This window comes from Choloepus didactylus, chromosome 16, assembly GCF_015220235.1.
Source record: "Choloepus didactylus isolate mChoDid1 chromosome 16, mChoDid1.pri, whole genome shotgun sequence".
Lineage (NCBI taxonomy): Eukaryota > Metazoa > Chordata > Mammalia > Pilosa > Megalonychidae > Choloepus > Choloepus didactylus.
The window spans coordinates 22,757,676-22,775,597 of record NC_051322.1 but is presented as its reverse complement, the minus strand read 5'-3'; the positions used below and the strand labels follow the sequence as shown (position 1 = coordinate 22,775,597).

Sequence of the window (17,922 nt, the reverse complement as noted above, 5' to 3'; positions counted from 1 at the left end):
TTCAAAGAAAGAGTTTAATGCCATGCACACAGCAGGAGAGCAGATGGCCTATCAGCCCAAAAATCTGCCTCCCAGAGTCTAAGGAGTTCAGGGTTTTATGGATTCAAACAAGGAAGGATGGAGTTGTTACATTACAATGGCAAGTATACACAAGGCTGAGAGCAGGCTACAATGACCATTATAACAGTAAGTATGAAACAAGGGTGAAGTACATTGGTCTAGTTTGCTAATGCTGCCAGAATGCAAAACACCAGAAATGGACCGGCTTTTATAAAAGGGGGTTTATTTGATTACACAGTTATAGTCTTAAGCCCATAAAGTGTCCAAGGTAACACATCAACAATCTGGTACATTCACTGGAGGATGGCCAATGGTGTCCAGAAAACCTCTGTTAGCTGGGAAGGCACGTGGCTGGCGTCTGCTCCAAAGTTCTGGTTTCAAAATGGCTTTCTCCCAGGATGTTCCTCTCTAGGCTGCAGTTCCTCAAAAATGTCACTCTTAGTTGCTCTTGGGGTGTTTGTCCTCTCTTAGCTTCTCCAGAGCAAGAGTCTGCTTTCAACGGCCATCTTCAAACTTTCTCTCATCTGCAGCTACTCTCTCAGCTTCTGTGCATTCTTCAGTGTCCCTTTTGGCTGTAGCAAGCCTGCTCCTCCTGTCTGAGCTTATATAGTGCTCCAGTAAACTAATCAAGGCCCATGCTGAATGGGCTGGGCCACACCTCCGTGGAAATTATCCAAATAGAGTTATCACCTACAGTTGGGTGGGTTGCATCTTCATGGAAACGCTCAAAGAATTACAATCTAATCAACACTAAATACCTCTGCCCACACAAGATTACATCAGATAATGGCGTTTGGGGGAACATAATACATTCAAACTGGCACATACATGTAAACAGGGGTGAGACTAGTTGACTTTCAGTAATGTCAGGTATTAACTTCTGCCTATTCTACAATATAGAATCATTTGTTAATTCTTAATTTCTCAGTTACAGTCTTTCATGAATGGAGCTGTCCACACGGCTGCAGTCATCTGAAGGCTTGAGTGGGTAAGAATCTGCCCACTCACTGTGACTGCTGGCAGCCAGCTTCAGCTCCTTGCCAGATGGACCTCATTATAGGGCTGCTAATGACACAGTAGATGACTTCCCCCAAAGCAAGTGATCCAAGAGAGCCAGAGAGACTGTATTAATTAACCATTTTGTAGCAAATCACCCCCAAACTTAAAACAACATTTATTATCTCACAGTTTCTGTGGTCAGGAATCTGGGGACAGCTTAGCTGGAGCCTCTGGCTCTGGGTCTCTCGGAAGGCTTCAGCCAAGGTGCTGCCTGGGGCTGCAGCCATTTCTTTCAACTTGGGGTTCTTAAGTTTCACCTGTGAGCGGATCCACTTCCAAGCTCACCAACTGGCTGTTGGCAGGATTCAGTTCCCCACTGGCTGTTGGACTGCGAGCCTCAATTCTTGCTGGCTGTTGGCCAGAACTCTCTCTCAGTTCCTTGCCATGGGGCTGTCCGTAAGGCAGCTTGCTTCATCAGAGGGAGCAAGCAAGCAAGACAGACAGATTGAAGTGACTCTTTTATAACCTAATCTCAGAGGTGACAGCCCATCACTGTTGACATGTTCTATTCATTAGAATCAACTCACCTGATCCAGCCACACTCAAAGGGAGGGTTTTACACCAGGGCATGATTACAGGAGTCTGGGACTATGGGGGACATCTTAGCAGGCTGCCCACCACAGCGACCAAAACAGGAGCTGCAGTGCCTTTTATAACCTAATTTCTTAAATGACATTCCACCCCTTCTACCGTATTCTACTGGTCATATAGACCAACCCTGGTATAACATGAGGGGGTGGGGGGACATGAGGCAGAGATGTGGGGCACATCTTAGAAGTTGCCCATCACAGCCAGCCTGGACCAAATCTCCCCTCTTCATCCTGCTCTGAGCCCCCAGAGGCTGACTTAACATGGGCCATGGGCCGCACCAATGAACTCCCTGGCTCTCTGGCTTCGCCCCTGGTTGGGTTCAGCTAACCGGGAGCATCACCAGGAGTACAGAGGAGGGAAGTGAGGTCCAGAGACTTATTCCCCCAGCTCCCTCACTGCAGGCTGACAGCATCCCTCAGCTGAAGGCCACAGCTCCTGTCAGGTGCACCAAGAGCTCTACCATCCGAACTGCCCTTTACGAATTTATCTGAGGAGAGAAGGAAGGAATGGCATTGTTCCTCTGTCTCCTCGCCTCTGTCATTGTTCCTCTATCTCCTCATTGTTCCTCTGACTCTGGACAGCTGGGGGCGCCCTCCTCTTTCAATCTTTGATGTTCCGCTTCCGCTCCCACTTAAGGTGGTCCTGGCGCACCCTTCGCTCCACCCGGCGCCGGAACGCTGTCTTTCAACTATGATGGCCCCCACCGGCCACCGTAGTCAGCTGCCAGCCTGAGTTTAAAGGCACGCGATGCCAGGGCCGCCATGTTTTCTGTGGGCGACTTCCGCGTTTCCCTCCCTAGATTTTTCTGAGGGTTCAATTCTGGTGCAGTGGCACCATCAGGTGTAGAAGCAGGCTGGGGACTCGCGCTAGTCGCTGGAGCGCTGTCTTCCGGGCACTGTTTCCAAGCAAACCCACAGTCATTAAAGAGCTTTCTCTTCCATTCAGCTATTTGCTCCTCGAAACAACCTTCTCAGGGAGATAAGCTTAATCCCTTGAGAGCCTCTGGGCTCTTTTCCCTTTCCCAAGGCCAGGTCCCAGGAGAGGGGCCCAGTGTTCGCTTGATTCAACAGTCAAAAATTCACAGTAATATTTAAAATCGGTTGTAACTCAAACAAAAAGTGTGTGAATTATCCTTGCGATGTAACTTTTACTTTAATTTTGTTGTACGGTTAAAATTGCAGCACTTAGGTTTCCTCCTTAATTTGCCCCCTGGAGTGCCTTTACTACAGTAACTCCCAGGCTCCTTCATAACTGTGAACTGCTTGCTTGTAAGTTTATCTGTATCTTTCCCTGAAGAAATAAAAGTAAAATTAAAAATTTAAAAAGTCCTGCCGGATATTCACGCTTTAATGATAGGGTGAATGATGATAACTTGTGCAGCTAGGGCTGTGAAGCCAGATACATTACCCATAGAACTCAGGACTCTATTTTAATTTTCTGGCTGGGTGACCCTGGTCAAGTTCCCTAGCCTCTCTGAATCACAGATTTTTCAACTGTAAAACGATAACATCCCTTCTCTTGGAAAAGTTGCTGTGAGGACAATAGGAGGTCAAATATATGAAAATGCCTGGTGTGGGCTTGGCATCCAGCGAGCAATTCTTCTGAATTAGGATATAAATGGTATTAATAGTTAATCATTATTCTTTTGCACCCTTATCCTGCATGAATCAAACCTTCTTCAAAGCCTTCGACCAGACTAATGAGGGCTGCTGTTGGAAACACCCCCACCTGGCCAAGTTAATGACTTCCTAGTGGCTATTTCAGAATGTCTGAGACTCTTTTTCAGATCCTACCCTCAGCCCCAAACTCTCACCTGCCTCTCACTTCAAGTTGTTAAATGGGAGCTCTCTAACCACCCTCTCTTAAAGCATACAAACTTTCCTGCTTCCACATCCGTTCTTTCCTTCCAGTACAATGCAAGGAGTCTCCTCCCTCCTGCCAAACTTGTTACCTGTCCTCTGTATCCCGCCTTCCTCTCCAATCTGATCTCCACACTCCAGCCAGGGCAGACACACGTAAACTCAGTTTCATTCTCCGGCTTGCAAACTTCCATGGTTTCCTTTTGCTCTCAGGATCCACCCCAGAGTCTCTACAGGCTCGCCAGGCTTTGTTCACTCTGGCTTGGACTGCTTTCCAAAGGCACAATTAACTTATGCCTGAGCTAGTTTGTTCCCTGAATTGTCCTGGGCATCTAGTGAGAGTTGGACTAGGCTTTAAGAAAGCAGAAAAGAGTCAAATGGAGGAGGTGGGAAAATTTTCAAAGCAGAATTAATTGTGCCCTTTGAAAACAGTGAGGAAGGAGTCCTCTAGGTTAGTTTGAGGAACAATCATTGTACCCGTTTAGGGGGAGCCGAAGCTTCTAGTGGGCCCTCAAGGGGTTTGGAGGCCCAGGCTGATGATCTCCTAGTTTATCGTTTTTGGCTGTTGGGATGGGTCATAAAAGTATTTTCATCCCAAGCCACAAAATCCGAAGAAATATCCCAAACATCTGACAAATCCAGTAAATTTAAAAGAACCCTTGTGGGTCTCTCTCCCCTCTCTCCCTCCCCCACAAACCCCCTCTTTCTTTCTCTCTTCCCCAGAAGCTTGAATCAAACTCTACTTTTAGAAATAGTCCTTAGTGCTACCTTTATTAAACTCCTCAGTGAGCATAAGGTTTTTATGCTGGCCATACAAAATTTAAATAAGGAAGCTGATGGCAGGTGGGAATCCCAAAATGAATGGTAACTGGACACTGCCTCTCAGATTTCCATAGACTGGCTTATTCATTACGCAGCTTTGCTCGGCAAAGCCATTTTATAATGAAACTGCAAGATGACGCCCAGTTGGCAAATCGACCTCTATTCTGAAGGTTGATTCTTATCACCTTGGGGAATTGATTCTTGGTGAGAAATCCTAGACTAAAAAACCCTCCCTGGCTAGCTTCAGAAGCCAGATCCAATATTTTTAATTCTCTCGTGGAAAAGAAACAAGGAGATGTCTATTCCAGGGTTTATGACAGACTCAGAGAATGATGGCTGTTATTTCAAAGTGTCAGGGGCCAAAGGACCATTGTTAATCTCTCCAACTGGAGATTGTAAACAAGTTTTCTGGAGGGTGGTAACTTATATCCCAAATTTGGCATGAGTGCCCTGGGTTTTTAACCACCATACATATTTGGTCAGGAGTTTGAATTTCTCTCTAGGTTAGAATTTCCCTTTCTCTTATATTTATTGTAAACATCTGCATGGAAATTTTGGAACTAAAATTTTCAGCACCATTTGTTGAAAAGGCATTACCTTCACACCTTTGTCAAAAATCTTATGTGTAGATTTCTGGACTTTTTATTCTGTTCAGCCGAACTATTTGTATATCTTTAGGCCAATATCATGCCTGCTCTTTTGATTACTGTAGCTTTATAATAGTTCTTGAAATCAAGTAGTATTAGTCCTCCAACTTTGTTGTACATTTTCTGAGTTGTTTTGGCTATTCTGGAGCCTTACAAAATTTCCATATGAACTTTAGAATCAGCTTGTCAAGTTTTACAAAAAATATATGGAATTCTGATTGAAATTGCACTGAATCTATAGATCAAGTCCACACACAACGCACCCTTTTTTAAGCAAAAGGTAGTCCCCATACAAAGTTCTGCACCTGATATATCTTGTTTCACAACAAATCATCAGGATCGATCCTTGTCTTCTCTTAGTCTCCATTACAGTTTCATTGCATTGTGTCATCAGAATACACCATACTTCATTTGACCAGTTCCCTGTGATGGAATTTCAGCTTACTGTCAGTCTTTTGCCATTACAAACTGTACTCCAGTATAATAATTGTACCTGTCACTTCCCTTGTGTACAAGCATATCTGCAGGATAAATTTGAGAAATGTGATCACTAGGTCAAAGGGTATATACATTTAAATTTTAAACAGATATTGTTGTTTCCCTCCCTAGAGTTTCATCAATTTGTATTCCTACAACAAAAAAAGAGAGGGTCTGTTTTGCCACAGCCACAACAGCAGTGCGTTACAAACTTTCTTTTTTGCCAAATTTATAGATGAAGATGGTCTATCAAAATAAATCATTTTCATTTGTATTTCTTTAATTTTTTTTCATATTTTTAAGAACCCTTTATACTTTTTCTGTCACCTTTTTGTTCATATCTTATGCCTAATTTTTCCTAATTTATTGTCAGACTTTTTCAGGTCAAAGGAGGTCTTTATATATTAGTAAGATTAGCCCTTTTGAAATATTTTCCCTAGTTTGTCATTTGTCCTTGCTTATGCTTGTTTTCCCTAAGGAAGGTTTTCATATTTATTTACTTGAATTTATGGGCCATTCCCTTGAGGCTTTGGATTTTTTGGCTTAATTAGAAAGGCTTTCCCTACTCCAAGGCTGTATTTGAATGAACTCATGTTTTTCTTCTAGTACCTTCATGATTTTTTTTTCTTGAATTTAACTCTTATTTATTTGGAGTTTATTCTAGCACACTGTGAGTTAGCCAATCTGTTTCCCTGTTATTTCAACATCATTAATTAAATAGTCCATCTTTTACCTGCTGATCTTTGATGGCGCCAGATGTGCTCAGGTCTATTTCTGGATTTTCTATTTTGTTCCATGCAATGCCCATTGTTTCAGTTTCCTTGGCTGCTCAAGCAAATGCCATGAAATGGGTTGACTTAAACAATGGGAATCTATTAGTTTACGGTTTTCAGACTGGGGAAAATTCCAAATCAAGACATCATCAAGGCAATGCTTTCTCTCAGAAGGCTGGCGTTCTAGGCTGGCTGCCAGCGAGCCTTAGCTCTTCTCTCACATGGCAAAGCAGATGGCAACATCTACTGGTCCTTCCTTTCTCTTCCAGGTTCTGTTGAATCTCAGCTTCTTGCATCTGTGGCTTTTTTTCCTGAGTTTCATTCCATTTATAAAGGATTCCCAATAACAGGATTAAGACCCATCCTGAATGGGCCGTGCCACACCTTAACTGAAATAACTTCATCAAAAGGTCCTACTTTCAATGCATTCACACCCACAGGAATGGATTAAAGAACATGTTTTTCTGGGGTACATACAGCTTCAAATCACCACACCCATGTAGTTATGCATCAGAACCACCCTGTTAAAATTACTTTGGTTTAATATCTGGTAGGATGGCCTCCCCTTATTGCTTTTTAAGTTTTCTGACTCATTAATTTTTCCATGTGAACTTTAGAATCAGCCTTTCTATTGAAGAAAACTGTTGGCATTTTTACAGAGAACACATCATTTATAAATTATTTTAGGAAGAATCTACTCTTTATGTCTTTTTATCCAAGAACATAATGAGCCTTTCATTTATTCAACTTTTCTTTTGAATTCACTAGTGTTCAATAGATCTTAACTTGTAAGTTTATTTCTAGGTATTTGATTTTATTTTTGTTTCAGTTGCAAATAGGATCTTTTCCCCCATTGTATCATCTAATTGGTTGTTGTTTGTAAACGTGAAAGTTTATATAAATAGTAAAAATCTCTATATTTATTTTGCCTCTGCTATCTTATTGGATTCTTATTGTTTATCATAATTTTTTAGTTGAATCTCCTGTTTTCCAAGAATGTAATCATATCACCCTCAAACAGTCATAGATTTATGTCCTTTATTGCAATTATTATTCCTCTAATTTATTTATTTTGTCTAATTGATTCAAATTATCCTCCCCCCTTCAAACCTCTTCCTTTTCATGGGTTTGCTCTTTTTTCATGCATTGTATCATTAAGAATTATTGTTGGCCACAAGTAATGGAAATCTTAACATAGCTTTAACAAATGAGGATTTATTTTCTCATATAAGTAGTAATCAGGTGGTAGGCAATCAGTTCAGCTTTTCAACCATGTCAGTAACCCAGGCTCTTTCCAATTTTCCTATCCTCCCTCCTTAACATGACAGTTTGTTGCCTCATGGTCTCACATGGCTGCCCAAGCTCCAAGCATCACATTCATATTTAAGGTAGGAAATAGTGGGGTTGGGTGAGATGGGGAGAGAGGCAGTGACAGGTACATCAGGAGAGTACAAGTCTTTCCAGCAGATTCTCCTTATGTTTAATGGCAATAAGTAGGTCATTGTCACCTAGCTGCAAGGTAAATTGGGAAAGCAAGTGTTTAGATTTCTGGCCTCTGTAGTAGAGAGGGGCAAGGAAGGAACAGGTTGGAAATGGGCAGTAAGTAAACCAGACAGCAGTGTCTATTGGAGGCATCATTATGTCTTCATATTTCTATAGAGGAGAAAAGGAAGACTTTTGAACTGATCCTAATCAAACATTATAATATGGAAGGCTAGGGTGATTTTTGCTTTGTTTTGTATAAAAAAAAATCACTTTTTCTAGTATTTTTAAAATTGAGGTGAAGTTCACATAACATTAAAATAACCATTTTAAAGTATACAGTTCAGTAGCATTTAGTACATTCAAGATGTTATACAACTGCCACCTCTATTAAGTACCCAAATATTTTATCACCCCCCCCAAAAAAACCTGTACCTATTAATATTAAGCAGTAACACTCCATTCACCTCTACCCCAGCTTCTAGCAAGCACCAATCCGCTTTCTGGATATTTTATATAAATGGAATCATACATTATGTCATCAGTTTTGTCTGGCTGTTTTTACTTAGTGTAATGTTTATAAGGTTCATCCACAATGTAGCATGTTGCAGTACATAATTCCTTTTTATGACTGAATAATATTCCATTGTAAGTACATACTACATATTGTTTATCTATTCATCCATTGATGGGCATTTGTTTCCATCTTTTGCCTATTGTGAATAATGGCCCTGTGAATATTTTTGTACAAATATTTGCCTAACTACTTGTTTTCAGTTCTTTAGGGTAACATACCTAGGAATAGAATTGTTGAGTCACATGGTAATTCTAGTTTAATTTTCTGAGGAACTGCCAAACTGTTTTCCACAGTTGCTGCACTGTTTTACATTACCACCGACAATGTACAAGAGTTCCAGTTTCTCCACGTCCTTGCCAACAATTGTTACTTCCAATATTTTCCATTATAACCATCCTGGTGGAAATGAAGTGGTATCTCATTGTGATTTTGACTTGCATTTCCCTAATAACTAATGATTTTGAGCATTGTTTCAAGTGCTTGTTGGCCGTTTGTCTTCTTTGGAGAAATGTCTATTCAAGTCAAGAAAATCATTTTTGCAGTGTTATTTTTAAGGGTCTCAACCTCCACTTCTTCCTGAGACATCCTTTATTTTCAATATTTTGACATGACTTCTTGTTTTTGTAAATACACCAGAAGTTTTTATTGCAGCTATAATATTCCAGCAGATTCTCAATTTCCAACAGGGCTTTTAGCAGCAGTCTTGTAATTTTCCTAAGCTTCATTCATGTCACACAAAGACAGCAAATATATTTAGATTCCATTAGGGTACATTTTGCTTTCACACTGGAGTCTCTGAAGAATTATTTTCTCCCCATCAGATGTCATTACTGAGCAGATGGTTTCTGGCACCATCAGTAAGAACCTTTAGGTGGTGCTCTTTAGTTAAAAACATTTATTCCTCAAACAATTTCAATACAGTAGGGTATCCTGAGGAAAAAATTGCCTTCTATTTCTTTTAAGGACTATCTCCCAGGTCTGCTCAGAACTTTCGTTTATACCATGTTTTATTGCAGAGGCAAATACTCTGCCCTTTCCTCCTCCTGCCCCACTTCCAAATGGTTATCCAATGTGGACAAAAAATCCTGCTCCAAAAGCGGGCCAGAAGTTGTGGCATAGCAGGGAGGGTCCAATTTCACACTCTAAGAATCACCCCCAACTGATACGCTCATCACCTGCTGCTAATTTGGCCCCCACAAGGAAGTCCCCCCATCTCTGTCCTCCTACAGAGAACCTCCTTCTCAGTAGCAAGATCCCAGTTCCCTAGTGGGTCAAGGCTTCCCTTATTGTCCAAGGCTTCCCTTATTGTCGAGGAGCTCATCCTGCACACTCAGCCCTTTATCCAGCCTCAAACCTCCCATCTCCTACTTCCTCCTTACACCCTGTCCTTCCCTTCAGTTTCCTCACTAATTCCCCTTGGTTCATTTTTCTCTGACAACTATTCATTAAGTATTTATGAACTATCTGCCCATTTGCCAGTCCCTGCTTTTGCTCAAGGTGTACCCCCTTCTGATTGCTTTTATTCTGGCTCCAAAGAATTGAGGTTATTTGGAAAAAAAATCATCCCTTGTCTAAGTTTACTTAGATGAACGCTCCCTGAGGCAGAATCAATCTCTCCAACTATAAATCCCTACCTTCTGCCTCCAAAGTTGTATCACCCTCTCTCAGACATTTCTCCCCTAACACCTGGTGCTCTGTCCCTAACATTATTTCTCACCACCAAAGGGGCCCTAAGTTCCCTCAGTAACAGTGCAGGCCTAGATTCTTCTGTAATAAACCCTACTCTTTAAAAAAATAAAATAAAATAAATAAAACAACCCAACTTAAAATAATATTTTAAAAAAGTATACTTTCCCAAGATTTTACTAAAGCATTTATTTTTTAAAACAAAAATATACATTAAATCTCAGATGTACAGAATATAGACATAATTTATGTAAAGCAACTCATACTTTAAAATTGTTAATATTGCACCTAACAGTTAAGTCTTTGACACATTTGCATTGTCAGCCTTTCCCATGATTTGAAAAAACAGATAGAAATCTGAAACTGACAGAATTATACAAGCTAATTTTCTTAAAAAAAGAAAAAAGGAAAAGGAAAAAGAAACGTACAATTCCTTTTATTTATAAGGAAAAGTTGTAAACTTTCAGAAATTTATTTCCACAGAATAAAAAGCTACACATTTTTATCATTCTTAGAAAATGAACTATATACATGATGTGTTTTCCTCATAGGAATTCAAAGAGACAGAAAATTACGAACATTCACAGCCTGATGGTAAAGAACAGAATTACTGAAAACACTTCTACATCTTCACTAGAATATGGAAATTAGTGTGTGAGCAATACAGAATGAGAAAAGCCTCTGGGAAAAATGACTTTTACCTCTGTGAGGATGGTTTCCACAATTACTTAAAGTTATCTTTAATTTTAAAAGGATACACTGTTACTCAGTGATTACCAACAGCCTTGTCTCTCAAGACGTAAGACAAGTGAAAAAGAGTGAGGTCTCTGCTCATTTCCCTTATAAAATACTTCATATATAGGCAGGCACAAAAGTTTGCTTTTCAAAAGAAAGCTTTGTAAAATGTTCTGCAATTTATCACTGATAGCCTCAGTTTTTAAAAAACTGTGTTTTTTAAAAGCCCCTAAATATTTAAATGCTTTTTCTTAGGAAAGGAGGGAATAAAATCACTTGGTACTACAGGAAGTTGCTAAATAATATGCAATAGTAAAGGTATGTAATGAGCTATTTTTACTGGTCGTAAATGGAAACAGATTGCAACCTTACACTTAGCAAATATGAAGTAATTTTCCTTGATTGAACTGAATCATTAAATCATTCTGAGAATACGAAACCACGCAGCCCTTTATCAACTTTGAAAAAGTTACTGGACCACTTAGATGGCAGGTGATACACATTCATAAATCTTATGCCATTATCATCATAAATAAACATCCTTGTTAATAAGGTAGCATAAAAGAAAAAAAAAAGGAACCTCTGGGAAATTCATGCTGAAGATCACAGATGGAAACTTTATAATTTTATAGTGTAATACCACTTGAATTGAAAAATAAGACTTTTCTGAGTCTGTTATCCAGGATTGAGACTGGGTTAAAATATTCCCTTTGAGTCCTAATGAACATAGAAGAATAAGACTTCGAAAAGGCATTCTTGGCTTTGCTATTGCTTAATAGTCCAACCCAAGCAGCTTGTTATAAAGGTTATTGTCTTCAGTATCCTTGGGACAAATTCAATTTTTAAAAAATCCTGAGTCTTCCATAAAAAAAATATATATATACACATTTCCTTGGTGTGCCGGTTCCCCGAAAGGGCACGCTGAGGCAAGAGCATCAGCTCTCCACAGTTCGCCTGTACTCAGCGGTTCCGTCCGCTATGACGGCGTCCAAGGGCGCCCGCTTTTTGCGGAGGCTGCGCCCGGAGGAGATGAGGTCGGCGTAGCCCCGCTGGTGCGAGAAGGCGTACGCCGAGCGGCGGGACGACGCGCCCCGGCGGAACACGTTCTGCCGGCGCTGCCACTGCTCCTCGGCCTTCAGCCGCTTGCGGTGCTTCTGAATCTGTGCACAGGGGAGAGACGGGAAGAGGCTAAGCGGAGCTGGCGGACCGAGTGGAAATGAAGGTCTGTGAGGCAGAGGAGGCCCGCCCGCTGCAGGGGAGGGGAAGCAGCACTGTGCAGCTCCTAGACCAGGCTCTCCTCCCCACGCCTGTCTCCCCTTCCGGCAGGAACCCCCATCCCCACTTTGTAGATGAGGAAATTAAGAGACTGAGAGGATTAACGTTTCCCAGGTCACAGAGCTAGAAAATGGCAAGCCAGGAGTTCCACTCTTTCTAAGCTAGCGCGCTTTCCAGTTTACAAATCAGATTGGCACAAGGTTTAAGCAAAGAGAGAAAACTGTGGCTCTTTCCCTGGTTGCCACTGCCCACTCTGGTCCCTGGAGAAGAGAGAGGAGGGGATGCGAAGGTTGCCTGCCCAGCGCATGCTCTCTCCTTTCTAACGGACACTATTCAGCTGTCTCCTCTTGCACCCGGCCATGTGCCGCAAGTCGTCGGGGCGCCGCTCCCAGGGGTGGGGCTGCCGGGCTGCTCTCGCTGGGTTCACAAAAGTGTGCCCTGGGGGAAATGTGCTCTGGACCATTCGAGAAAAAGCGCCCAGGCCCCTAAGGAAGACTACAGATCGTCAGTCTCTTGTCTTCCCCTGGATATTGACATGTTGGTACGTGATGCTCAGAACTGCTGCAGCCATCTTGCTTCCAGCTTCAAGGTGAAGCTACTAATGAAAAAGGCAGAGGGGAGTGATGGAAAGAACCAGAATCATTTTCTGACAACACTAAGTTGCTCGTCAACCAAGCTGAAGCCTGCTAGTTATTATGAGAGTTGGGATGATATATTTCCTTATGGTTGAAGCAGTTGAAGTCCTGAATTTCCATTACTTATAACTGAAAGGATCCTGCTATAGGAGGTGCAGATTTTCGCTAAATTAAAAAACAAACCAACCACCCAACCTATTTATACTGCAAAATATTAATGTTTTAATTGTGAAATTGAGGGGATAATATGTGGGTGTTCATTATTGTGTTTTCTCTTTTTGTTCATGTTTGGTAATTTTCATAATAAAAAGCAGGCAAACGAAAATCCCAACCCCAAAGGATTTATTGGCAAGACGGAGTTAAAGAAAGAGAAGTAGAGATTAAAAAAAAAAAAAAAAAAAATTCATAACAAACTTCCCAAGAGCTTAGAATTTTGCTGGAAAGCTGCTGTAGGGAAATGCTTTGACTTCTCTGTTAGACACTCAGAGTTAGGGGAATTATATTTCATGTACCTTATCACTTTCTGATGGCCAAATGGTCATTGACAAGAAACGTATGGCAACGACGGGCAGTAAGCACACGGCCACAGTTAGAATGATGGTCAACCAGAGGTAGGGCTGTCTCAGAGCATTTGAAGCCGTGCCTGCAAAGAACACGGAGAATGACTAGCAGAGGTCTGTTTATCCTGAGGGCAGAGTAAATATTCTATAACCTTAAGTGGATTTATCTGTGGTAAAATTTTACAACCAGATTGGCCTTCCCAAAACATCCATCCCTACTCCAGGAATGAACATTTTAAAATGAGACTGAGTAAAGTAAAATTAGAAAGGTAAATTCCTTGATACAAGGCAGGCAGGTGTACATAAGAGAACACACAAAATAAAAAGAAACTGAGTTTGTTAACATTGCATTGATTACAAATGCAAAATTAGGCAAATCCATACTTCTGATCTTTTTTTCAAAAATTTCAAAAAGCACTATCCAATTTACAGTTTTGGTTTGATATTCCAAATGTTAATAATAACACTGTACCACACCATTTGTGCACCAGGCCTTATGCTAAGTGCTTTATACAGATCACACCATTTAATCAACTCCCATTTTATCCTCTTTACCATTTAAGGAAATTCGGTCTTGAAATTTGAAATTTGCCTATGGTAACAAAACCAATCACAGAAACTCCTGAACTAAAACCCATGTCTGTCTTACAAGAGCTCCTGCTCTTTCCACTGCAATCCGGCTACTAGTTTTTTATGTCAGGGGAAGTAACGGTGTACTTCTATAATACAATTAGATAATCAGATATACTATCCAATTTTAAAACCATAGTTAAAATCTTCTACAGGCAAATTTATCACAATGTATTCTGTACCTAAAGTGTAAGTTTATAGAAATAACGGCCTTTGTTTTTTAAATGTGTTTTATACAGTGCTAAATGTGTTGAGTTTTAAAAGCCTGCCTAAGAGAATATTCTAAGTACCTGGGTACTGAATTTAAAAACACAGAGTAAGTAAAGAAAACACAATCATAAAAATATTAGCTCCATTCCAAGAAGAAAAGGGTTACCATAGCAACTGTCTTTTATACTCCAACAGCTGGTCATTAACAAAACTAATCCTTTATGAGGAAACTAGTTTATGGGGACTTTTTCATTGGGAATCCAAGCTACTCTATTCAAAATAAGAAGCTCATCAATTCAAAATATTTCTATCCGTGCGAATTCATTCTGGCGTTTGTCATATATTTTACACAGTTGTAATCATTGGTCACATAACTATTTTGTTTTCTATCAGTTTTCTTAGTACTTTGCATACCTATTTCCAATGATGTAATCTACTTTCAGGTCCTAGAATTCCAACACATTGGTATTTCATAGCTTGATTAGCTAATTTAATATTCTTATTCTTTGGTTATTTCCTTTTTTTTTTTTTCTTTTTTTCTTTTTACAAGTATAAACATTCTGGTGGTAAATCATTGCACAAATTACCGTTCCAAAATTTGGTGTGTTTTTTCTTAGCTTATTTCCCCAAGTGGATAAACTGGATCAAAATGTATGAAGAGCTTTATGTGGTTCATTATGGATTTCCAGATTGTGTCTTGGAAAGATTTAACTACATTATAGGGCTACAAGCAATACTCATGTACTTAATTTCCCTATAGCCTACCAATATTAGATGTTATGGGATGGGACTTTGGTCTAATTTAACAGATTTACAGTTATATCTTAAAGTTATTTAAACTTGCTTTCCTCCCACCACATTACTATCCTTCTAATCCACCACCACCACCACTCAATTTTCAATCAGGACATTAAGTTTCACTAGCAATAATTTATACTTTTGGTATTTTTATTTACCCAGAAGTTATGTCAGAATCTAAACCAATAACATTTTCCTGTACATTCATTTTTTGGAATTCTTAAAATACCAACCTGTAAATTGAAATGCAGATGGAAAGAGAACATGTATTCCAGCACTATGAAAGTCAAACATAATGCCAAAATAAAGCGCAATGCTTCCAAATATTGAAAAAGCATTCACAAAGGTCCAGTAAGAAGTATCCAAGCCAATCTGTTGGGAAACCAGAGAAAAAGAGAGCACTCATTTTGGGGAGTTAGCAAGAAATAAAGGATCTAAGAATTCTGAAAATAGAATTCAGCAATTTAGGCTGCCATTTGGCTTGCATACTGAGTACTCAGAAACCATCTTTGGATTAGGTTAAAAAAAAAGGAAATGTGCTTGGTAGAAGGGATGAAAATAGCATTCCTATTTGTAAAGTGGCAGAGGGTCAGTAGGAGGGAGAGTGGAAGCCAGGAGGAAGGCACGCTGCTCTATGTTCAGAAATAGAGGCGCAACCAGGTAATCAATATGGTTGCCGAAAGCCACGTACCTGGAAATTGACCGTTATTATGAGAGCAGAGGCAATGGTAACGGCAAAAGACTGGTAGTCAGAAGGTGCCTCTCCATCCTGGCCCATGGTTTGGAGATAAGCTCCAAAGGGCATGAAGAAAAGAATCATCGATGTTAAGATCCCATGCAGCAAGCTGACGAAGAATCTCCTATAGTTAAACAGCAAGTCTCTTTGTCCCACAACATATAACCCAGGGAATCGGAGGCTCAGTTTGTCACTCACATCCTTAAGGGGAAAACAAAATTAGATGTGTGTAGCATCCATCAGGATCAAAGAACTCAGATATATATTTCAACTTGTATTTTACCAATAGCTTCGACTTGCTGTTAAGTTTTAGGAAATCAACAACTGAACAAGATGAGAAAACCTGCAGTAGTTTCTGTGCAGACATCAACCTCATAACTTTACTCCACAATTACTTGATTTTTAATTCAGAGGGGGTCTGGGTAGAAGCTTATTATTTTCCTCTTGATGGGAAGAGAACAAATTAATCATATCACATAAAACATAGGGGGATTATTTTTACCTCCTCAGAGAAGCTATTGATTCAAATTCTTTGGGAAAACATTTTCACATACCAGTTGATGAGTTCATTCCAAAGTGTTCTTTTTGTTCATTAAAGCATTTTCTCTAAGAGATGCTATTAGTCTACACTAATTTGGGAATTAAACATGTATGTTTTGGAAAGTATTAAGATGATTTATTTTAAAAGTGAGTTGATTTATTATTGTTGAGACATGCCACGTTGCCAGGTGTGTGGTGTCATAAGGAAGGATGATTAACACTTTTGTCAATGAATTCAACCCTGTCACAGAAATCCTCTTTTCGTACTATAAAACTAGCAGCACAGCGGCTACCCATGTTGCCTGGCAACGGAATTATAATGGGTATGATGCAGAAGGAAGTGGACACCAAAGGAGTGTGTTGAGATGTTCGCTTTCACCTTCTCTAACAGGTCAGACGTGTGGCCGTGAGACTGAGGATGGAGCTCCTACCTGGTCAAGCAGTCCCATGAGGAGGACGGGCAGGCTGGAGTAGAGCACGTTGTAGAGGGTGATAAACCAGTCCTCATACGCGGTCTGTGAGGAGATAACACAGTACCTATGTCACTGACAAAGAAATATGTCGGCCTGATGGACACAGGTTCATCTGCTTTCTCAAAGAGCAGGGTGGCTCCAGGGACGTCCCCAGCCTGAGTGGGGACATCTTCTGCCAGAGTAAACACGAGTCTGTTTTATGGATGGACAGAATCAAAGACCAGGCCACAGAAACAAGTTTCTCACCCCAAATAAGTCAGGAATATACTCCAAAAGGTTTTAGTAAAAGATCTATTCTATTTGAATAATGCTGGAAAATGACTCAGTGTTCACCTTATATCCCTTTATTAATCAACTAGAATATATGAAATAATAAATACGTTCAAAATCACATAAGTACCACTGAATTTTTCTTTCCTTTTATTTTGGAAGTCTGGCATTTCCATTAAGGCATTTGTAAAGCAGAATTTGACTGAATATAAAAAGATACATTTCTTGGGGTGGAATAAGAAGAGGCCATAGGCCTACTCAGGAACAGTTATGTCCTCAACCCTGCTAGAGGTCTCTTCTGACCCTCAGTGTCCAGGGCTCCTGACACCATTTATCAATGGCAAAGCACAGAGAAGTTTGGGCAATCAAAGGCACTAACGTAGGTTCATTTTTAACTAAAGATATTCTTCTGCTGTATCACCATTTTAACACATTAGATTTGTCCCCCACTCCCATTTCAGCAAAAAATCTCAAAACAAAACCAAAAGAACCTGAGAGAGATGATAATAGATCTATGATCCTCCAAAATTTATAAAATTCCATTAGCCTTGGTCAAAATATAATTTTTTTTTTACAGTCCCCACTGTGCAGTGTCCTGGAGGTTTTTTATTGTTGTTGTTTGTTTTTGTTTTTTTAATGCAATTTTATTGAGATATATTCACACACCATACAATCATCCAAAGTGTACAATCAATTAAAATATAATTTTATACTTCCAAATTTGAGGAATTTGTTATCACATTTCTTAATGGCAAGGTAACTTAGAAAAACTCCAAGGTGAAGACAAAGACACATAAAAGCCAAGAGACTATGAGCAAATTCTCTCTTTTTGTTTAAAAAAAAAAGGCAAAATAAAATATTTTTAAAGCACTGTAAATATTTTAGAAAAGCAATCCATAATCTTAATTAATCTATGCCCCAGATACAGGGAGATAGCATCAAAATTGCAAATATGAAGGGGAAGAAACAAGTTTGTTCTTTTAGAAGGAGAGTTTTTATTCATTTAAGAGAAGAGCTCTTTTCTTCA

The 17,922-nt window shown here is 39.9% G+C and overlaps 1 protein-coding gene across 1 annotated transcript in view; it reads right to left on the bottom strand.

The window, feature by feature from the left end:
* Positions 1-10,202: 10,202 nt before the first annotated feature.
* The window catches only part of ATP8B1 (ATPase phospholipid transporting 8B1), a 133,650-nt gene continuing 125,930 nt past the window's right edge, over positions 10,203-17,922 (bottom strand). The window contains exons 24-28 of the mRNA XM_037806022.1: positions 16,584-16,667; positions 15,568-15,813; positions 15,110-15,248; positions 13,191-13,321; positions 10,203-11,928 (exon numbers count right to left, since the gene is read on the bottom strand). Coding sequence (XP_037661950.1) covers positions 11,704-11,928; positions 13,191-13,321; positions 15,110-15,248; positions 15,568-15,813; positions 16,584-16,667 — 825 coding nt within the window. The 3' untranslated portion in view covers positions 10,203-11,703. The remainder of the gene's footprint in view (positions 11,929-13,190; positions 13,322-15,109; positions 15,249-15,567; positions 15,814-16,583; positions 16,668-17,922) is intronic.